This window comes from Nymphalis io, chromosome 18, assembly GCF_905147045.1.
Source record: "Nymphalis io chromosome 18, ilAglIoxx1.1, whole genome shotgun sequence".
NCBI classification, from domain to species: domain Eukaryota; kingdom Metazoa; phylum Arthropoda; class Insecta; order Lepidoptera; family Nymphalidae; genus Nymphalis; species Nymphalis io.
The window spans coordinates 1,173,083-1,198,269 of NC_065905.1; the positions used below are offsets into that span (position 1 = coordinate 1,173,083).

Genomic DNA, 25,187 nt, shown 5'->3' on the forward strand with positions numbered 1-25,187 from the left:
TTTAGACAAGCGTGCTACCTCCTACACCGTGTCGATGCTTAGGATCAAGCAAGTCAAACGCTTGCCTATTAAGTGTAAAAAAAGCTTCTGATAGGCAAAGATAGGCTGCGCGTAATCGTTGTGCACAAATTTATTGAAATTGACCTGTCAATGTCACTGTGATCGATTAGATGAGTTTACTTCGCATTAGACTAATTGACGAATCCACGACTGTTAACAAGCTAAAATGTAATTGAGCAAAAAAATTAGACTCACATTAATTAAAAATAATATTATTATGTACGTAATATGAAAACAAGAATAAAGTATAAATTTAAATATTAGTCTATTATTTAAGCTTGTCGAAAGAGTAGTTGTTATATATCGACTTTGTCTTTTTATTCTTATTTTTTTCTGTACTCTAATATATAATTGAAATAAAGAAGTCTCCTTATACATGCATTATCTGCATATATATGGAAGAGGCTTCCTATATCTAGACCACTTGTTAAAAAAACATGGTATGGAAATAAATAGATTTTGTATTACGGTAGTGAATCGGTGTAACTACAGGCACAAGGGACCTAAAATAGTTCCCTTAGTTTTGGTGGAGTGCTCAGAGCAGTGGTGACCACTTATTACCTGGCTCAATTGCAAGACTGTTTCCTTGTTGTAATAAATAAAACAAAATATCGTCGGTAAATAAGGGAAGTTAGTATTCGTTGGACTAATTGTCCATGTAGGCGTGAAGGACCTTGAAAACATTTTCAGTTGTATGGAAGTAACTTACACAAATTACATGGAAATAGCTGTTTGTTGTAGCGCTGACGTCAAGACAACCGATGTTTTATTATTAACGTTTACTTTATGCCCTACCCTAATAGGTCATTATGTTTTTTTATTGGTGGAATAAGTTATTGCGTTTAATTATTCTGCGTCGATGTCACGAGTTATTCAACCTCCTAACAACATTTTATATCCATAGTAAAATAACTTTGTAAAAACTTATGGCATTCTTATCTTATTGCGTCCCCTGTTAACGGACACGGTTCAAATTTTGAAAGAGAAATTACAATTGAACGGGAAAAGGCTACTAGCATTCCACGCAAATGAAGCCCTTAGATACAGTATACATGTTGGCCTTACAATCCTCAATAATCCACGTTTGTTTAAGGACTTTCGAAAACGAGCTTAACTAATAAAACGATTAGTCGAAATCCGGCTTAATGTAAGCGGATAAAAGCGGCGAAAAATGTCTTTAAGTAGTAAGGTTTCGGAGGTAAATAACAGACTGTCTAAAAGTAAGAAAAAGGTACAAAACGTGACTGGTATATATTTAAATAGCCGCTGCAAATTAAATAATCAATACGGGTTATACGCAACTACGCAGGTATGCTATACTAACTACTTTGCTTGATTTCGCTCGCGTTTAAACTAAATAAAGCTATCATCGTGAAATTAAGCATACACGTTGTTAGGGGTCCGAAAAAAGACATAAGGTGGCTAACACCTGCAGAGATACACACGGGCGAAGCTCCGGGCGTAAACTAGTCACAAATTTTAGACACTTTTGAAAATCGATTTTTTTCTTTTTGATTCTTATAGATATTCGTATGTAGTTGATTGTAGTAAATTTTTTTTCGTTTGTAGTTGCTCTTAAAAAAAAAATTAGAGGACATCGAATAAAACTCATCCCACAGTTTTGTCGACAATCAAAATGAATAGTGGATTCTTGAAGTGAATCGTTTGTAGTTGATTGTAGTGAAAAAAAAAACGTTTGTAGTTGAAGCAAAAAAAAAAAATTTTTTACGTAAAAAAATTTTATTAAAACTCTTAAACAAGTTATTTTTCTTTCTCAAAACAAATACGAACGATAATGAGATATACCAAGTTACTATAAACGAAATGACTGTTACTACAAACGAAGAGAAGGTACTAAAAACGAAATTAACGCTACTACAAACGAAAAGAGGTTATTACAAATGAAAGAAACGCTACTACAAACGAAAAGAGGTTACTACAAACGAAAACAACACGTCGACAACAACAACAAGTCGTCTATACCGCAATGTTTGAAGACGAAAGTCTTCAACCAATGCGTCTTACCTGCCATGACATACGGTGCCGAAACGTGGACACTAACTGCGGGACTAGTCCACAAATTCAAAGTCGCTCAGCGTGCTATGGAGCGAGCTATGCTCGGAGTATCTTTGAAGGATAAGATCAGAAATGAGATTATCCGGAAAAGAACCGGAGTCACCGACATAGCTTGCAAAATTAGCAGGCTGAAGTGGCAGTGGGCTGGTCACGTATGTCGTAGGACCGATGGCCGTTGGAGCAGACGAGTCCTAGAGTGGAGACCGCGAATCGGCAAGCGCAGCGTAGGGCGCCCTCCAGCCAGGTGGACCGACGACCTTAAGAAGGTGGCGGGCACCAACTGGATGCGGAAGGCGGAGGACAGGGAGCTTTGGCGCACCTTGGGAGAGGCCTATGTTCAGCAGTGGACAACGATTGGCTGTTGATTGACAAACGAAATGAAGGTACTACAAACGAATAGAAGGTACTACAAACGAAATGACCGCTACTACAAAGGAATAGAAGGTACTACAAACGAAATTGACGCTACTACAAACGAAAAGAGTTTAAAACAAACGAAACAAAGATCGTTTCCCTATCACCTTAAACTAAAAAGGCACTGACTTATTACGCTCAGATAAAAGTAACAAACTCTTAAAATTCAATCTCGTATAAAAAAAAAACAGTATAAATAATATTCGTGTTCTTCTCGTTCTCTTCGTTTGTAGTAACGGTCATTTCGTTTATAGTAACTTGGTATATCTCATTATCGTTCGTATTTGTTTTGAGAAAGAAAAAAACTTGTTTAAAAGTTTAATAAAAAATTTAGACGAATATCCTATAAGAATCAAAAAGAAAAAAATCGATTTTCAAAAGTCGGGTGCCAAGTTTACACAGCCGGATATGTGTTAACGAATAATGAATGATGACGATTGAAAAATTGATAGTAAATGGAGCTGTGAACAAAATGGCAAGTTAATAATGACAATATATTTTTATGGTAAACATGACGAGATGACTACAGTTAGGATTGGCTTCTGACGTTGGAACTCTTCGACGGTCAACAGTCTGCTTTTTTACAATAATATCTCTTATATGGACAAATGGGCTATCAGATGGTAAGTCACCAACCTTACATCGCCAATACAGCATCAACCTTAGCAACGAAGATGTTATGTCCCTTGTACCTGTAGTTACACTGGCTCACTCACTCTTCAAAATGGAACACAACATCTAAGTATTGCTGTTTAGCGGTAGAATTTCCGATGAATGGTTGGTAACTTGACGGGCTTACACAAAGCCCTACCTCGTCAAATTTAATAGCTTAATATATTATGCAACTAATGCAGTTCGTTCATTTTTAACAATGCAATAGATATCACGAGAGTTGACAATACTGTGCACGAACCTTGACTTACTTCGCAGAGGCACCGGCCAATGCTAAACTAAACTAAACTACCGAATAAATGATTAACTCAACAATACATTAAGGTCGTATAATGTTATTGTGTTAAGATAATGTTAGCAGATTCTTATCATATTTATAAATGATAGTTTTAAAAGTATAGAAACACGTCTCGCTTAAATAAAAAACAAATGAGACGTAATTGTGGAGGTAATTATTAGTTAAATAATAAATATTGGTAATGATTTTACGGTGATTCCTTTTTTATATAAGATCAAAGACATTTTGGTTAATTTATAATTTCGACGATGTCATTTTAACCGCTTTTGGTGAAAGAGACATTCTCAGGAAAGCCAGCTGCGGAAGAATTGTTTTAGTGCACAAGTATGTGCGCAAAGCAACAATCTCATATTCTAATGGGATGGCAATATGATACGACAAGAAAAAATTTCGGCTTTACGCATTGTCAGATTCAAGGACACCCTTGATACCAACTTCGAGCTACTACTAGAATTTCTTAACGGAAATTCCCAATAATATTTTATTGGAAATTTGAAACAGGATGATTGTGGTTCTCAGTTATAAAGGAGAACAAGAGAAACATACATGTTTCTAAACAATTATAAGTCATGATATCCTGATGGATTACGGCCACAGCGGCCAACTACTCAGGAAATATTATAGTGTAAAAGTGTATGTTAATACACAAGGGCACTCTCATAATCCGATGAAAGAGCAAATCCGACAAGATAAGATAAAGGTTTACATCCTTTTCGAACTTGAGCGCTTTTACTCGCGCGTCCCTTACGACCCTCTCAGCACGCAATAGAAATGAGTTCTATGATTTGTTTATCTATAACGACCGTTAGTATTGTATTTATATATTTTTTGTTGCGTCGCACATATATTACAAATTATTTTTAAGAATATGGGATACTTATTTTAACTGTAATATAGTAATTAATATAGAGCACTGTCATTTATTAGTCCTCTCGACTCAATATCGCAGTAATTCAAGAAAATATATATATGTGTATATAATTTTTCACGGAAAGAGAATGTAGTAAGCCCCGAAAGCTTTTTATCGTTAAAAAACCAAACATTAAGGTTTTACAAAATTTAAAGTATATTTTATAGGCACATCTCTAGAAAATATTATGTAATTTACATAATATATTTTATTTTTAACTATAAAGTGGATTTATCCATAAAAAATCAAATGAAAGATTAGCAATTTTGATTCATTATTCTCTATAAAACAACGCACAACGCGGTTTGAAAGCAGGTCCTCGGGATCTGCGGCCTTTTAGCTTGTTACTAAACCAGTCAACCTCAATCATATTAAATCATAAGATAATATTGCCAGAATTATTGGCAGCTTACCTCGTGTTAATGGAGATAATGATGTAGATTAGATCGTTATTTTAATGACTAAAAGTTGTAATAAGCTATGTTTCTTAATAAAATTTACATATAAAAATCGTTCCATTTGTAAAAGTTTTTATTTCATTTCACATGATAATAAATGTCAAATATTGCAACCAACTGTATTTAAAACCATCTTATGTAGCTGAAATTTAGACAAGACTTATTTGCAACAAACTGCAAGCATTTCATAACGTATGAAATAAACAATATACGGTATAACCCAAGTATAAAGCGAATGAATATAAAGAAACATTAGTTTTTTTTTAATTAGTGTTTTGAATATTAAATAATAGGTTGATGAAATGACGAATATTGTTGACCAAACTATCTTACAACAGCGCAGGCATTAAAAGAGGTTAGCACAACATTTATGGTTTGAAGATAATTCAGAGGATATTAAAAAAAACTGGTAAAATGTTTCCTTTAATATAAGAATAATAAAGTTTTTTTTTATATACCCGATGGTGAGTGATCACACCTGCCTATAGACATGGGGCTTGTAAGAAATACTAATCATCCTTTATATCTCCAATGCACCACCAACCTAGGGAACTAAGATGTTAAGTCCCTTGTGCCTGTTGTTACACTGGATCTCTCACCACAATAAAAACAATACTAAGTACTTGCTTGGTAAACTTTAAAACAAAAAGGACAAAAAGGGTTAATCCGACACGACCGGAGAGTTTAGGTCGAGGATCGTCTTTACGCTTTATTCAATAAAAAAATTAGTAAATATTTTTGGTATAATAATATAATTGATGCTTTTGGTTTAATTAAATATGTTACCTGTTTAACTGAAGTATCCCTGGTGCCGATCTTAGCAGTGAGCTCCTTAATGTCATTCTGTAGTTCCAGCAGCCTGGCTTCATATTCCCCCTGCTCCGTGTCCAGCCGGCGTCGAAGGAGATGTTTTTCTTGTTCCAACGCCTAAACAGAAAGAAATAAATTAATTGATTACAATTTGTTGTTACTGCCCCAAAACTAATTTGATAATATTATAATTAGCAACATTAGTAACATCGTATATATATAGTATGATTGTTTATAAGTATATATAATACATATCAAACAAGGCGATTACTCACGCCCTTACAATTATCACGATGTTAACGATTTCCCTACATTTTACTATGTTTAGTTACGGCTAACGAAAGTGTGACGATGGTCACGTTAAATGATTATAATGAAAATTTGAGTGTTTCGTAGATTAACATAGTTGCGGATATATAAATGCAGCCTAGCGCTTATTTTTACCAGCTTTCGCCCGCGGCTTCGCCTACGTGTTAGGAGGATTATTGCTTTGCTTGCTTCATACAAAATTTCATCAACATCGGTTCAGTGATTTAGAAAGCGAAACAGACAGATAGAGTTACTTTCGTATTTATAATATTAATATAGATTTGATGTATATAAAGTTTTATGTCACTGAACTAATCCAACACCAGGATTTTTCTAAGAACTTCTGACAGGAAAACCCCAAAACCCCTCGATATGCCTTATTTGTTGGCTAAAGTTTATAATCATACTAATATTATAAACATGTAATTTTTTCATCATTTTTCCTGTTTCACGCACAAACTACTAATCTGATTGGTATGAAACATTCATATTATTCTAGTTAACAGTTTAAGGAGAAATTTGAATAAACGTGTGACAAGAACGTGCTTTACGAGGCATTCGCAAATGGACGATTAGATGAGTCCTTATTTAACCCATACGAAGTCGGGACGGTATATATTTCCAGCGTAGAAATATGTATATATATGCTGCGGTTGAAAATCATAATATATTAAAAAATATCATAACAATATATTAAACGAAATTACAATACCTTTGTTTCAATTTATTGATATCCCATTAAAAACAGCGCAACTGTGCAAAGTTTGTCAAGACAAAGTAAACTAGTCTGTTGACTTATAGAGAAACAATCGGGTCGTGCGTCAGTAAATATACTCAAAGATGGAAATAAGCACTCAGAGAACAATAGACTTTATGTTGATATAATTAAAACCTGTAATTGCAATTTTAATTCATTACATGTATTGCAGGTGCGTAAATAAGATGATCTATAAAATATAAAAAATAGTATTATATGTAAATTCAATTTCAAAATTATTTATTTTATAAACGACGATGTTCTTAGATAGCAAACATACAGTCGAATTGAGAACTTCCTCCTTTTTTTGAAGTCGGTTAAAAAGAAGAGTTTGCTCAGCAGTGACATTTCATTAAAGTATAAGTAATAAAATGTATATATTTGTCAACATGTATATGATTGTCAAAATCCGATGGGACGACAATCCGACACGACCGGAGTTCAGGGGTGAACACAATTTCATCTTCCAGACTCATTGAGCGGTTACAGCGATTTTTTCGGCAGAAAAACCCAATGACTTTTTTTGGCCCGACCTGGAGTAAACACAGGACCTCGAGATAAGCGTCCTTATATACACTGGACCAACGACCAACACAATGCTCTGTCCACACTTGGTGTATGATGGTTACTAAATAAAATAGGACCTCGTGTCCTTTTGCTTGTATAAAGAGTATTATGTTTTTTTTAAATATGTTATCGCTTCTGACTGTAACAGATAATACATGCCTGTGAGTAATTTAAAGTAAAAAAGACCGCAGATAAAATGCGCGATCAACAATCACAAATGAGCAACACATTTGAATAAAAAATTGAATTTCCTGTCTCGCAAATTGCGATCAACAATTTCATTGTTCCAACTGTTATCGCTCTCAAGATCCGCTGATAAAGAAAGTTTGTGACATGACATTAGAAATCATGGTGGAAACAGGGTCGGGATTGTTTGGGTATCAATGTGTTTTAGCCCTTATTTGTATAAGACGAAGAGCTACGAATACACGTGGTCTGATGGCCCAGATGGGATATCATGTAGACCATGGCATGTGAACACTTGAACCATAAAGTCTTCGCTGATAAGTGGGCCGTTTTCACAATTCTTCTAATTGAACAATAGCAACATCTGCTTCCGATGTTACTTGTAATTCTTTTGTTTTAGTTATTTTGTCACAGGGGACGGAGTATTTTGCTGTAAAGCTAATTTTGAAATTCTGTGATTTTGAATTGTGAATGAGCTGATCGTTATCTATCTTAAGTAGAAAAATTGGTGTGAATGCCAAGGTGAGTAAGCATATGAGCCCTCAATCTCAGACAAAATACTGGCTCTGGATTTGATTGAGTCCATTCTAATCTGAATCAAAAGAATCAAAATGCATCAAATTAGTAGAAGGAAAATCAATATCTTCGTAGAGAATGATGATACGTAATACATTTCATGTTGTGTGTGTGCACACAGGTGCGTGTTGAAATCAGAAAAAGGCACCTTAGCGTTCATTCACTGGATAAAAGAAACAACGTTATGAAATTATATCGTGAGAAAACAATCTAACTTTCAATTAATTTTTAAACATATCCGCCGGTAACCGCAGCATTGCAGAATTGCAGTCTGACTTCCGAATATTTATGCGCCATCAGTAGAGAGTACTTATTTATTTATATAATTTATCGTATACCACAAACTTATAATACCAAAAAAATAGTTGTGGTGTGCGGCCAGACTTATAGTTAATTAGCCATTTCTTTCAGGCAATTCAAAAATATTTATAAAGATCCACCAAACCAATATATACTGTCACGACACAAGCGCATATTTAACAAGTAGTGCATTATTAAATTCCAATTCCACTAACTGGTGAGTGATAAACACAGCACTATTCGACATAATAATATGTTAATCTTATTTGTTATATTACTACAATATTATATTATGAAAGACACTGCCAATAAAATATTAAACAAAATAAGAAGACGAAAGTTAGTCAATTTTCCAAAACCAATTAACCAATTTTTTGAGATCCTTATAAAAAAAAGCATTTTACGTTATTGTAATGTGTATGCAAACAGATGTTTGTTGATATCAAGAAGAACATGAGCACGTCATAAAATAAGCTCAGTTGGTAGACTTAACAGTAATGGACCGTCCATACGCTTCGTCTTGCCTGTGCTTTTTGCAATTAAAATTGCACAGTAAATAAGGAACAATAGACGGAACACGAGATAGTGGCCACACTACACGGTAAAGCTCGCGCAAAAATCAGTATGCTCTGAAACCTGTGGTGATAAATGACTTTGAAAATGCGGACGACGAAGTGTTAATTTAATAAGGTAATTATTGTTGGACTAATTCGCTGTTTGAGCGGCCATACGCTCAATTATGATTGTACTTTTAAGTATGCGCACTACCAGGTTCCCATGATCACGGACGCACTAATCTGTACAATCAGGTACTAAAATAAGCGCGTAGGCAAAACGGAACGTGTGGAAGGAACATAAACTCTCAAATTCTTTATATATATAACGAAATTATACTCAGTTATTTTATTATAGAATATAATATTTATAACAATCAGTTCGAGTTCATGTGCAGGACCAACGGCTTTACGTGCTTTCCGAGGCACGGGAGTGTGCACACTTCCAACTTCCAGACTCCGGGCTATTATTGAGAATTTTCGACAGAAAAGCCCAATTACTTTTTATTGGCCCGACCTAGAATATGAACCTAGCCACTAGACCAACGAGGTACTCAAATTTTGTACATATTTTGTAATATTATACACAGCAAATTATAATGTATTTTTTGTATTAAACAAATGATAAATTCATGAGATCGAAAAAATAGCTAGATAACATCACAGTTACAATTACCGTTTACTCATACAATTTCCGTTTTCTCATACGTATGTTACTTTATTACTATATTATTTGTAACACGCTAATGATTCTGATATCCGCTTAATAACGCGATGAAAGGAAAACTTTAAGGACAAACTTAATGGTGACAATCACGTGAACGTTACCGACAGTCCGGTCTTGGTACATAATATACAAATTAGTTTATTTAAGACTTTAAGACTTTTGTCGTGTGATTGATTGATGAGCAGGTTGGCGTGGTTGGTAGATACTTGCCTTTCGCGCCGCAGTTCGTAGGTAAACATAATAAATAAACATATCTGTTTGTCCTGAGTCTGGGTGTAATATAAAGAGAAAAGATTTGATTTTTCGAATGTTTGTTAATAATGGATAAACTCAAAAACTTCTGAACCGATTTAAAAAATTCTTTAACATATATAAAGCCATATTATAAGCGAGTACTCTACATTTTATTTCAAAAAAATTAGTCAAGTTAAATTAATCAAGTTTACATATAAAAGTTATTATTGTCGTATAAAAGATAATTGTTCAAACTGTACGAAGTCCGAACCGTAAGAAAAAGGGGTGGGCCGCTAGATATGTATAATTTGGTAAATGGATTTCGCATCGTTCACTCGATTCAATTGAAATTTTTAATTTTTAAAGTTTTTGTTACTATGATTCTATGAATAAAAAACTAAGATGAAAGACTCTATTAACAAATTAATGATGACTTTTTTTTATAATATAGGTTGGCGGACGAGCATATAGGCCACCTGATCGTAAGTGGTCACCAACGCCTATAGACATTGGCTTTGTAAGAAATGTTAACCATCGCTTACATCGCCAATGCGCCACTAACCTTGAGAACTAAGATGTTATATCCCTTGTGTCTGTAATTACACTGGCTCACTCACCCTTCAAACCGGAACACAAAAACACCAAGTACCATTGTTTTTCGGTAAAAAAATTAATGAGAACCTACCCAGACGAGCTTGCACAAAGCACTACCTCCAGTAAATTATTCTACTATTATTCGAGTGATTGTGAGGGATCAAAAAATTTTGTCCTGGAAGTATTGGCTAGAACTAGTAGCGTATTTTATGATTTGGCGTCCCGGGCAAAATAATTACCGCTTCATAAATTTAAGAAATAAGACGTTATATATTGTTAATTAATTATGAATTATTGGTTAATTAAGAGTAGGTAACTAATAATGAGTTTTTTTTTCTGGTTTGAAGAACTCGTATCATAAATATTATAAAGGCTAAAAAAATAAAATATTATAAAATTCATAAGGCAATATAATAAATTGTCATGATATGTTAAATATATATTATATATGTATTAATAACATAGATGAGTCACGAAGGCTCATCACGAACGAATCAACAGTCGATTAGGATGCGCATGCGCATAGCGCTGCGTGCGCAAGTCTCTAGGTAGACTGTGATTGCCTAATACAGACGCAGGGACGAATGGACAGTACAATTATTTAAAATAATATTATTATAATAAAATTTCATTTAATTTTTGTTTTGAAAAACATAAAAATCTTTTATAATTAGAATTATTTTTAAACAAGTCTTTATTACGCTCACATCTAGAGGTTCTATCTCAATTTATGTTTTGAAGTTCTTAGCTCTCAACCTAAGATTAGGATTTTATTATAACGAAACTTGAAGTATGTTATTGATAATAACTCTTATTAACAAACAACAAATTGTTCTAATTCATAGATAAATATATAACGTTACATGATAACAGTTCGGCCCGTGCGTGTAATGCGAATTGCATATTAATTCGGGTACTTATATGAGCTCTGACGCCGCGCTCCGCTTTCTCTGGCTCTGATATGCAATGACATATGCGGTTAAGCTTAATTAACATATATTTTTAATTGTTAATGATTATTCTTATGAGGGTAAGTCCACAGCGGTATTATCCTAGATTTACATATACCTACGTATATTTGGTTTTTTTTTCAAGAGTTTCTCAGTTGCACTCGTCTTGGAAGGCATGAAAAACCGTTGGTCCTGCGAATACTTTTTTTTCAAGTCAATTCATGCTTTCTTCTACAAGGTGTCTTATATAATAAAATATACGGTACTTTTAACCTTGTCAGTTAATAATTTCAATCTCGTGAAAAATAAATAAGGCGTACAACTCAATAAAAAAAGCCGAGATGGCCCAGTGGTAAGAACGCGTGAATCTTACCCGATGATCGTGGGTTTAAACCCACCATCATAGCAAGCACCACTAAATTTTGTGCATGTGCATAATTTGTGATTATAATTCATCTCGTGCTTGACGGTGAAGGAAAACATCGTGAGGAAACCTGCAAATGTCTAATGTCACTGAAATTCTGCCACATGTGTATTCCACTAACCCGCATTGGAGCACCGTGGTGGAATAAGCTGCAAACCTTCTCCTCAAAAAGGGAGAGGAGGTCTTAGTCCAGCAGTGGGACATTCACAGGCTGTTACAACTCAGTATAAGATTATGTAGATATAAAATAAGCGTTAGTATTCGTTGATTTTCATACAATATAAATAATAATGTAAATAACAAATCTATATATTTAATTGGTGGAATTGATTAAACATTGAATTTCTTGTTAAGCCAGTATAACTAAGACAATGGTTATAAAATCTTAGTTCCCAAGGTTGGTGGCACAGGGGCGATGTGATGAGTAGTTAATATTTATTATTATATATATTATATAAAAAAGCATATTTTTATTTCAATAATTTTACGAGTTAATAACAAAACTTCTAAATAGCCTTTACCTGAAAGGCTCTAGGTCTGCCGAACCGGTTTCAATGATGTCATTATGTATTAAATCTCAAGAACATCAGATTAAAGAGTTTATAAGAAATGGCATATGTTTGTATAATTAGATAATTGCGTATTTTAACATATACTTTAAGTTTTTTAACGAGATCATTAATTGACTATTTTCTTATTAACAAAACAAAAACGCATACGTTGACGTTTATAGTGAAATATCAACCTTACTTATAGTTTCCGCCTATGGCTTCACTCGCGTGTATTCAGATACTAGATAGCTTTTTTCAAATTCTTTACCCCCTGAAAACGCGTATGCAAAGTTTCATGATCATCTATTGAGTAGTTAAAGCGTAACAAAGAAACTTACTGAGGCACTTATAATATTAGTTAGAATTTGTCTTTAGATTGTCTCGTTGTTTTTGATGCAATTTCCAAAGTATTTATTGCATGTGATAAAGTCGATGGTGTCAATAGTTTTAACATGTTAATGTAACCTTTCCAGCATCCGTGATGCACGCCATGACATCATCGATGATTGGACATGCGAATATTTATTTATTTTATATTGATTTTATCTCTAATACGTGTCCGAAGTTTCTTATTTGACATTTAAATGGTTTAGTTGTAAAGAAAAGCCACTAATTTTGTCACTATTAGGCAAAAGAGTAGGTACTTCTTCTAAACGGAAGGCTTGGAGCTTTTTCCACCACGCTGCTTCAATACATCACAAATAATACCGCGAAAGGTACGTACGTACGTACGTTTCGTTTAGGTACTAGCAATGTATACAATCTTGATTTCTATTATACGTCAATTTAGAACTTGATGCAATTGCATAAAAAAAAGCATCCACCCTCTCTATATACACATATATCATATATTGGTGGTAGAGCTTCGTGCAAGCTCATCAGATATTCTAACGCGAAACAGCAGTACTTAATATTGTTATTTTCTATTTTGAAGGCAGAATGAGTCAGGAATTACAGGCATAATCTTAGGTCACAAATTTGATGGCGCATTGATGATGTGAGGAATTGTTGATATTTCTAACAATGCCAGTGTCTTTGGGCGTTGGTCAGTGGTGTATGCAGATATTTACCTGTCTAACTACATAATATAAATTATAAATGAACCTAAAATCCATTAAACTCCGAGACTATGCAGATAATATTAAAAAGTTTTAAATATTATGTACAGTCAGCTCTATATATAATTTAACAGACTAGATTAACAAATAAGTTACCATTTTAATGGGTTTGAATTAACTCATATATTTAACAATGTTCGCGCTCCGATATATTTGGGCAAAATGGATGGTTTAAATAATTTGACGACTTTGGGTGGATAAATATTATTCATTACCTTAAATGTTTCTATGTATTTGGTAATTTTGTCTGTCATTTTATATATGACGCTGACTGTACATAGTTTACGATGTATTGTGTTATAACGTACTTTCATTGAGATGAGATTTCGCGTCCCAAATTCATTGTAATGGTCTTAATTGTACCCAAAATTAAGGTTAAACCCGATTACCATCTTCTAAAGCCATTAAAAACATATACTATAAGTGACAAGAGGAAATATATATTGAGTATAGTAAAATATTATTAAACAATTTAAAAAAGACACTTAATAAGTATATACTTCTATATAACTTTATTTTATCGCTTATTTTTGAATAAATCTTGTTTTTTTTTTTAAATCCTGAACACTGAAACTACGAGTATATTGCAAAATAAAAAGATAAATAAAAAGGTTTTATATGTTTCAAAAATACTGGCACATAACACACATTTTAAAACATTTCGAATGAGGAACAGGAAAAACAAACGAAACAGAGAAGAAAAAATAGTGACGCGGAAAAATAATGTAACTACACTAAAGTAAATAAACTAGAATTTCAATTAAATATAAACATAACACGTTGTATATATTATGTTAATTAACCATTTTTCAAGTTTATATAGTCATCACATAGAAGAACAAAAAAAAAAGATTAAATTGTATTATTAATGAACTAATTTTAATGCACAAATTTATGCAATGACAGACGCTATTCAGCCAAATATATAATGATCTTCCATTGAACTCAAAGTTGGTCAAGATACAAGATTAAAACAGTATATATTATAATATGCTAAAAACTATTACGGTGATATTATATAAACGTTAACATTTTAAAGTTGCAATCAAAAGTAGGTATTGAGGATTATGTATATCGTAGCGTGTTATAAAAATTAATATTCAAATCACTTCCACTCCTCCCACGTAATACTTGAGTTTTCTAGGATGAATATCTACCAAATTACTGGTGGTAGGGCTTTGTGCAAGCTCGTCTGGGTAGGTACCACCCCCTCATAGATATTCTACCGCAAAACAGCAGTACTTGGTATTGTTGTGTTCCGGTTTGAAGGATGAGTCAGCCAGAGTAATAGGCACAAGGGTCATAACATCTTAGTTCCTAAGGTTGGTGGCGCGGTGGCGATGTAAGAGATGGTTAACATTTCTTACAATGGCAATGTCTATAGGCATTGGTGACCACTTACCATCAGGTGGCCCATATGTTCGTCGTCCGACATATACTATAAAAAAAATTGTCATATGCGGCACAAAATATTTATCACATAACTTCTTAGTTCCCAAGGTTGGTGGCACATTGGCTATGTAATATATATGTAGTTAATACTTGTGCTGGCCACTTAAGTATCGAAATAATAGTACAAATTCGCTAATCCTATGCGTTAGGCCACAGCCCAAAGGTCACACGAATACTTAAGCAATGGTTTCCGTAAAAACTGCCCATTGTTGTATTTCAACATTACACATAACGATAAGAGCGGGACCAGGGCTGTCATATTGTATTGTTATAAAATGTAAGTGTTTAAAACGAAATATTTATTAAAATTTTATTTAATCATATAAATTATGACGCTCCGGGATTTAAAAGAAAATTACGAGTTAAAAAAATATATGTCGTTGTTGACAACCCTATTTGGGAGTTAATAAGATATTCAACTAACAACTCATTAGATTCTAGGTTTCCCCTTTATTTCGTAACAAGATGACGTGATGTGTTCACAAGTAGATATCGGCACTGTCCGATTCTGTCAAACATTACCAATCGAATTTAGAATACATATAAATAAAATTTAAGTATCTGTCTGTGATTTCAAAATAACTGCCTCTTTTTAAGTTGATATAGCTATATACGAGTTACCAAAATCAAAATATTATTTATATTTTTTAAACTATAGCTGGCACATAATGATTCGAATGTCACATACAATAATTCATAATGTACATTAAAAAGATTTTGAAGGATTTACGTCACAAACTGAATTCCACGCTGTCGAAGCCGTAATAATAAAGGGATAATTATGTTTGTAATTTAGAAATAACGTACTTACACACGCTACCTTCCCGGATGATATAAAATTTAGTGTTTAGAATAAGGTTGTTGACGTCATGAAGTAATTTACCTAGGCCGTCAGAAGGTGCAGGTAATTTTTTTTTAAAGAAACTAAAAATGTAATGTACTAAAAATGTTCTATTTTACGAGATAATCGACTACTATCGATTATTTCATAGAATCCGTCCAGTGGTTCAAACGTGATTGAGCAACAAACATGCCAACGGTTTTCGGCACTGAAACATCATGCCTTCAAATCTGAAGAAATGAGTTTAGAAAATCCAGAAATTATGAATTTGAAAATAGATTCTACCGATTACTTCCGAGATTAAGAATGTTCTCTTGAAATTTATCATTCCGATCAAACACCGTGTACCGACAACAAGAACGTTACACTTTATAAAAACGGTTTTTCATACTACCTAGCTACAAACTACATATATTAAATAATAAATAACGTAACAACGATACACTGTATGTATATAGAAATGAAGTCGATACTTTTTACCAAACTGACCTTATTTTAAAATATTATATTAAGAATACATAATACTTGTAAAGCGAACATAAGTTTCATTTGTTACGTCATAATTAAGAAATAATTAAATCCCGTAAACAATAAAGGTATTAAAAACTGAGCAATATATAATATGTAAATCGAACAAATCGATACGTATCAATTATAATAAAATATGATTCAAATCAAATTTACAAAAATAAATAACAATAGTATGTTTTTTATAATTATATAATCAGAAGTTCGTTCGTGTTCAGAGTATAACAAATCATTGCGAAATGACAAAAAAATCAATACATTGCTAAAACAATGGATCGAGAAATCATAGAAAGGGAAAGTCACTGCCGGGTCACGTGTGATTAACAAAAAAAAAAGCACAATAGAGTTACTTAGCGATAAAATCTCGCAAATGTTCGATTTACATAATTTCCTACTAATATTTTTCCCAACATCGATTTAATTCGAATAATGCGAATTAGTTAAAATGTAGAAATTCGTGGGAATTCTGTTATGTCAACGGTACAAGTGTTGTGAGTAAAATTTGCGCAAGCGCATTTAATTGTCATTATTATGGCCTTAACACACTAAAACTTTCTCAACAAAATTTTACAATTTCTATTTGGATGTAATCTATTTATGCATCACCAATTATATTGTAATAAAACATTTTTTTTTTCAATTAATGATGAAGTTGCAAGATAGAGTTTGTAAAATAAAAATAAATATAATATTTAAGCTTTATACACTTACTAGGGGAGCAGGTGACAGGTAGCGTACGTGGTGTTATGTTGATACATACCCTGATGGGTATAAGCTATCTCTGTTCTAAATTTCATCCAATCCGTTCAGCTGTTTTACGTGACTGTGTAACAAACCTCCAAACAAATAAAAAATCGTATTTATAATTTTTATAACGATATCATCTGTGACAGAAAATGTCACATTTGTCATAAATGCCCTGCCGCTGTTAAAATGTATTTGGCAGGTCCGTGATCAAATGGACGAAGTAATTTTGAAGTGACGTCAAATTTAAAATAAAAATAGTATTGTGTATACCGTAACAGCCTGTGAATGTCCCACTGCTGGGCTAAAGGCCTCCGCACCTCTTTTTGAGGAGAAGGTTTGGAGCTTATTCCACCACGCTGCTCCAATGCGGGTTGGTGGAATACACATGTGGCAGAATTTCAGTGAAATTAGACTCATGCAGGTTTCCTCACGATGTTTTCCTTCACCGTCAAGCACGAGATGAATTATAATCACAAATTAAGCACATGAAAATTCAGTGGTGCTTGCCCGGGTTTGAACCCACGATCATCGGTTAAGATTCACGCGTTCTTACCACTAGGCCATCTCGGCTTTTTTTTTTGTGTATGATATATACTATTAAAAAAAATAGTCTTATTATGCTGTACAGGATTATATAAATGATAGAAGAGCTTAGAGTTAGTATTCGTTGATATTCATACACGATATATAAATATAATTGTATATGATTATTACATGTAATATTACAACTGTTAAAATGAGTAACTACCAAGTTTCCTGCCGGTTATTCTCGGTAGAATCCACAATCCGAACCGGTGGTATCTTTAGTTATATTACAGTCAAAATTATAAAATATTAATACAAAAGTGCTTGTGAGTGTTAACTAGTATAATGAATGTTATAATTTGTCGTAAAAAATAAATCAATACAGCAATGTAACAACGCTTTGTCAATTTATTTTTGTAGCGCAATAGTCGTTATTAGCTAACAGACGTTAGGAACGCAGCCTCTCGTCTCTCAGCGGCCAAACTTTAATTGTCACCATTACAGGAGAAATCCTTTTATGAGCAATAACAAAATCGGTGAAGGAAAATCTTTTTAATACAACTTGCTTCGCTGAACCTTTAAGCTGGCTAACAAGGAATATTATCACGGAAATTTGTACAGTATATTTACTTATTAAATCACATTAATCGTTTTATCATATAGTTGTAATCAAATTGATGTATGTATAAAATGTTGATAATCTTTGACAACCCTAGGTAATGTTGAAACTTGAATATTATTGTATAATCTGATTACAAAAGTGCAACACCTTGCATCACTTATTTTGGCGTTAACGCTAGCTAGCGGAGATTAAGTTTCTAATATTGTTCATTTAGTTAATACACAATTATTCACATTTAAAAAAAAACTTCCGATTCCGATTTTATAATATACTTATATTTTGTGTATAAAAAAATAAATAAATAAATGTTGGCTGAATAAATATATACTACATCGCCAATGCGCCACAAACCTTGGGACCGGATATGTTATGTCCCTCGTGCCTGTAGTTACAATAGCTCACTCAACTTTCAACTTAAATCCAACAATATTAAGTATTGCTGTTTGGCGGTAGACTATTTGATAGCAATTGGAACCCAGAAGCAAAAAGCCTTACTTCTTCTACCGCCAAGTAAAACGTTACAAAATATTGTGCATAAAACGCGAAATCTATGATTTTTAATAAGCCGTGATGATTGTTAAATATTAATATATATTTAATCGTTCTGTCATATAATTCTAATATAATTAATGTATGTATAAAATGTTGACATAGATCATAATTATTATTGTTTAATTTTTTTTCCGAGAAATGAAGTTGACATAAAGAATAAGTTATCAGTATTCAACGTGGACTCAAAGGAAATCCTGGTTCGTTTAATATTAAAATGAGTTTTCTTAAAGTTGTTTTTTTTTTAACATAATTCAATTTATTTATCTTCATCTAAGTTGTCCGGTCAGAAATTAGTCACGGGTTGCTGCGCAGATACCTAAAGTTTTTAAGAACAAGAGCTTTGCGCAAGCTAAATGCAAATACGTATATTGAGAGGTTTAAATTAAGTAAATAGTCTATTATAGTGATTTTTTTACTGTTTATGTGCACGTACATTATAGAAAAATTAACTTCAAACCAGACTTAGATTGCGCGGAATACAATGTCGCATGGTACTTTAATGGTATGGTTTATGACTGTTGGACGCTCCTACTAGCATTGTTTTTTGATAATTATTAGGACGTATTATTAAACATCAACAAATATCGAAAGTATGAAGAAATATAAAAATATATTTTATATTAAATAACAGTTTTTAGGTCCCTAATTAAAAATAAGCCATTAAAAGATTCCTATTAAACTACCAATGTTCATATAGAAACACCGCAGCACTATTTGAATGAATCATATAAAGATGCCCCATCATGCGTTTAATTCTGAACAAAGATTGGATCATACATATTGGGAGGGGTTTGTTGAAAATGCACAAATAAAAGCTAGGAAAAACAAACCTTATAAATTTAATATCACGACTGCCATGAATGCACTACGTAATTAATTGAAAGCCAGTGTCACTTGGAATGATAAAAGAATTCTATAGAAAAAAAAAATAACATCAAAATATGCTCAGGCATCTAAAAGATATGCTGTGGAAAAAAGAAACTTAATTACATATATGACCGCTGAAAACATTGCACTCCATTTAAAGCAGTCGTGTAAAGAGTCAAGTGTTCATTTTTAATTAACATCTTGCGAATATAATTTCCACTTTAATAATGGTAAATAAAAACAATTCACTTTATTTAATTAGCTAATTCTGTCACACATACACCATAAACCTAGTTACACTTTCTCTCTAACTATGTACATTATATTTATATTTAATATTATAATCTGTCAGAAAATATACTTATAAATTCGAAAACTGTCTGCCTGTCTTACGCTTTCACGGCTAAGCCACTCAGCCGATTTTGATAATATTTAGTATGAAGCAAGCTTGAAGCAAGCTTGAAAAAAAAGCCGAGATGGCCTAGTGGTTAGAACGTGTGAATCTTAACCGATGATCGTGGGTTCAAACCTGGGCAAGCACCACTAAATTTTCATGTGATTATAATTCATCTCGTGCCTGACGGTGATGGAAAACATGGTGAGGAAACCTGCATGTGTCTAATTTCATTGAAATTATACCACATCTGTATTCTACCAACCTGCATGGAGCAGCGTGGTGGAATAAGCTCCAAACCTTCTCCTCAAAAGGGAGAGGAGGCCTTAGCCCAGCAGTGGGACAGTAACAGGCTGTTAATGTAAGCTTGAAACCTAAGGAAGTACATAGGCTACTTTTTATATTCCTACCACCTGCGTGGCACATTGGCAGTCGCGAAAAGTAGTGTTTTAAATACATATGTTACGTCAAACAGTCGATAATATATATTACAAGCAATAATAACGGTATCAGTACGAAATGGTTAAGTGAGTCATACTCATGCCTCTGAGTTAGAAACCGGACAAAAATCTTGTGATCGGCGGAGACGGATAACATCGTGAGATAACCTGCATGTAAAGGATGAAGTTATACCACATATATATCCACGAAGCTGCATTTTAGTATGATAGATTTACCTCCAAGCATTATCTCTAAACGATGTATTTGCCCTGCAGTAGGATGTATTACCGTTTTCCTATATAAAATGTAATTAAAAATCAATATATTTTTATTTATTAAGTTTTATAAATGCTGCAATCACATTCTAGAAATGCAATCAACTAAGTTAAAATACGCATTCAAAATAGAAACATAACACTTACTTATTGTCTGTTAAAAATATATCGACCACCTATAATCGTCTTCTTCTTTCGAATGCAAATTCTTGAGGACAGAAAGAGAGAACAGGATCAGTGTTTAACTAAATACACGCTAAGCAACGTTTATAATTTACTGGTGGTAGGGCTTTGTGCAAGCTCGTCTGGGTAGGTACCACCCACTCATCAGATATTCTACCGCAAAACAGCAATACTTGATATTGTTGTGTTCCGGTTTGAAGGGTGAGTGAGCCAGTGTAATTACAGGCACAAGGGACATAAAATCTTAGTTCCCAAGGTTGGTGGCGCATTGGCTATAAGCGATGGTTGACATTTCTTACAATGCCAATGTCTAAGAGCGTTTGGTGACCACTTACCATCAGGTATACCCATATGCTCGTCCACCTTCCTATTCTATAAAAAAATAAAAAAAAAATAAGTAAGGTCATAAGTATTTAAATATTATCTAATATAATAATTTGTAAATCAATAGGCAGAACATAACGAACGTATCAATTATTATTATAAAAACCCTTTTCGTAAATTGTTTGAAATAAATTATTCAAGTCTATTAAAATAAAAACTCTAAAAGACGGCGTCATCTGTTAGCTTTTTTTTTGGCGTTAAATTAAACTATTTTGTAAAAATATTTTAAGGCTTCGTTATATTTTATTATTAATAATTATTCATACTGTAGGTATTAACGTAGTAAAACAAATTGTAACGCAGATTGACAAATGGACCGCCACGCCTACGCCTGATCGTAATGGTAATGGTGACTACCGTCCAAAATATTAATCACATATATTAATTGTATATTCGCCAATGAACAAACCCTGGGAACTAAGGTGTTACTCTTCTCTTGAGCTTATAATTACACGGGAACATAACAATACTTAGTATTGCTGTGTGGCGGTAGAATAATTAATGACTGGGTCGTACTTCCGACCTAGTGGTAAGAACGCGTGAATCTTAACCGATGATCGTGGGTTCAAACCCGGGCAAGCACCACTGAAATTTCATGTGCTTAATTTGTGTTTATAATTCATCTCGTGCTTAACGGTGAAGGAAAACATCGTGAGGAAACCTTCATGTGTCTAATTTCATTGAAATTCTGCCACATGTGTATTCTACCAACCCGCATTGGAGCAGCGTGGTGGAATAAGCTCCAAACCTTCTCCTCAAAAGGGAGAGGAGGCCTTAGCCCAGCAGTGGGACATTAACAGGCTGTTACTGTACTGTACTGTCGTACTTCCGCAATAGTCGTGACATTGGCAGTATATTTTCGCACGTATAACAGAGATATCGATCATTTAGAAAAAAAAACACGTAAGTCGCGTCTGACTCATTCGTTTCAAAAATATATATTACAAGACAAATCACTTTTTAAGATGATTGCACACCTTTGGAATGAAACGGATGGATCGCCTCCAGGCGATTTTAGTAATTTTTGTCATCGTATGAAACCTATAAATGATATTATTAATATGAGATTTAAAAAAATGTCGCGGTGAATTTCTTTCGCTGGTTCTTTTAGACAGTCAGTAAGCAATTGTAACGCTTCTATATTTAATGAAGATTTTTTACTTAAGACTATCAAAATTAAAATATACTTATTTCAAATGAGCTTTTACAAGCAATCTTTATTTTTCAAGATAACATGACATTTTAAATTACCACCGGCTCTCAATATAGAAGCTAACAAGAGAAACCGTCTAGAAACTCTGTAATTACCCTTTTTCACTACACATCTATATACATACTTGTAATAATGATATACAATTAAATATTTATATATCTTGTATGGAAATAAACGAATACTAACTTTTGCGAGATTTCTGGGTAAATAAGTAGATACTACCCACAACCCAGCGATCAGATATTCTACCACCAAACAGTAACACTTAGTATTGTCGGGTTCCGATTCCGATAAGTAAGCCAGTTTAAATTGAGGCACAATTGACATAACATCTTGGTTTCCAAGGTTGGTGATTAATATGTCTTACATCGCCAATATGTTTTTTTTTTTTTTTTATAGAATAGGAAGGCGGACGAGCATATGGGCCACCTGATGGTAAGTGGTCACCAACGCTCTTAGACATTGGCATTGTAAGAAATGTCAACCATCGCTTACATATCCAATGCGCCACCAACCTTGGGAACTAAGATTTTATGTCCCTTGTGCCTGTAATTACACTGGCTCACTCACCCTTCAAACCGGAACACAACAATATCAAGTATTGCTGTTTTGCGGTAGAATATCTGATGAGTGGGTGGTACCTACCCAGACGAGCTTGCACAAAGCTCTACCACCAGTATGGACGGTGAACACTTACAATCAAGTATATTTGTCAGCCTGGTTACCTATTTGAAGTAAATAATCATCTATATAAATAGTAACTATTTCAGCTAACAAATATGGACAGCGTACATACTTACATGTTTCCTCGCTTAATAAATAGCTTAGATAACAAAACTGGTGGTAGTGCTTTGTGCAGGCTCGTCTGGGTAGGTACCACCCACTCATCAGATATTCTACCGCAAAAAAGTAGTACTTGGTATTGTTGTGTTCCGGTATGAAGGGTGAGTGAGCCAGTGTAATTACAGGCGCAAGGGACATAACATCTTAGTTCCCAAGGTTGGTGGCGCATTGGTGATGTAAACGATGGTTAACATTTCTTACAATGCCAATGTCTAAGGGCGTTTGGTGACCACTTACCATCAGGTGGCCCATATGCTCGTCCGCCTTCCTATTCTATAAAAAAAAAACAAGACGAGAAATAAGTATTAAGAATGTTAAATATAAGTTGAAGATGTATTATATAAAACAATTATAGAGTATATTGTATGTAAATTAATAGACGGAAAGGTACTCAAGATAAACTTTCGCGCTTTTTGTTATGCCATCATTTCATTGTTGTTTAGTTGTTTATATTGTTAAATAAATAAATAAATAAATATAATATTGTACCGAACAGATGGCATATTTATTCATATTTTTAACAGTAACTATAAATTTTTATATTAGTAAATGTTAAATGGTCGACAGGACAATTATCCTTCATTAACAACATTATTTGAAAAAAAAAGACAAAATCTAAGGAAAGTGTTGGTCGAAGGATATTTGATGATCGTCGCCAATGGTTTGGCAAGAGCATCCACTTCGTATTTAAAGACTCGATATCAAGAAATCAAGTTGTTCTTTATATCGCCGAACTTCATAGAAATGCTGGAACTTTAGAAGTAGAATGCCTTAACCTTATATATTCCACTTTCAATCCACGCCGGCCCATAGTTTTTGGATATTCATGGACAAACTTCAATAAAACATACTATAAATTATAACTGATAATAACAATACCAAAATGATATCTTTATTCGAAATGCGTGACACAACAAAAACGTTTTACTAGAAATAAGGTTATGCCACTACATGTAACCTTCGTGATATTCTCCCATACGGAATTGTGCCTTTGTTACGATTGACGCCATCAATTTAAAAAGTTATGTCACGTGACCTGCTTTGTAACACAATTACCCAATACTAGACTTGTATTAAAGTTTTTCTTTGTATCATATAGAATATATACTAAATATAGTTGACGTACATCATTATAATGAGCTATTACGTTATAGCGTTATGATATATTTATTACTGACTTGCCTGCCGCGGTCTAGTGGATAGTTTTATGGCCGCAGATCTCGAGGTCCTGGGTCCATAAAAAGTTATTGGGTGTGTCCACTCCTCGTGTGTGCCTCGGAAAGCACGTAAAGCCGTCGGACCTGCGCCTTTACTCTTTCCGGTCGTGTCGGATTGCCGTCCCATCGGATTATGAGCGTAAGGGAATAGAGTGCGTCTGTGTCATGAGATTGGTTGCCGTGGCCAAATCGAAGATTGCGGATTCAAATCCGGTCTAACACAATTTCTTAATACTAAAACAGCGTGGAGAAATAATCTGAATACCTTCTAAGAAGCCCAATAGTGGGGGCATATACGGATGTTACTTTTGTACAAAAAATACAAACGAATTTATATCCTAATTTCATTTAGCTAAAAGTCTTAACTTTCAAAATAATGGTTATAATAGGATATTGATATAGTATTGCAATACTTAAAAAGGTAGCCCTACGTACGTACGTACGTAAGGCTTATTCAATAATCTTAAGCAAAAGATAGAAATTTTATAGCCAGTTAGGGAAACCAGGACTGTGCCATTACTCACCGGATACACATATTTACTTGATATGGAACTTCAA

At 33.5% G+C, this 25,187-nt stretch overlaps 1 protein-coding gene across 1 annotated transcript in view; it reads right to left on the reverse strand.

The window, feature by feature from the left end:
* The window catches only part of LOC126775531 (bicaudal D-related protein homolog), a 99,000-nt gene that overhangs the window by 28,670 nt on the left and 45,143 nt on the right, over positions 1 to 25,187 (reverse strand). Inside the window, exon 2 of the mRNA XM_050497544.1 lies at positions 5,675 to 5,815. Coding sequence (XP_050353501.1) covers positions 5,675 to 5,815 — 141 coding nt within the window. The remainder of the gene's footprint in view (positions 1 to 5,674; positions 5,816 to 25,187) is intronic.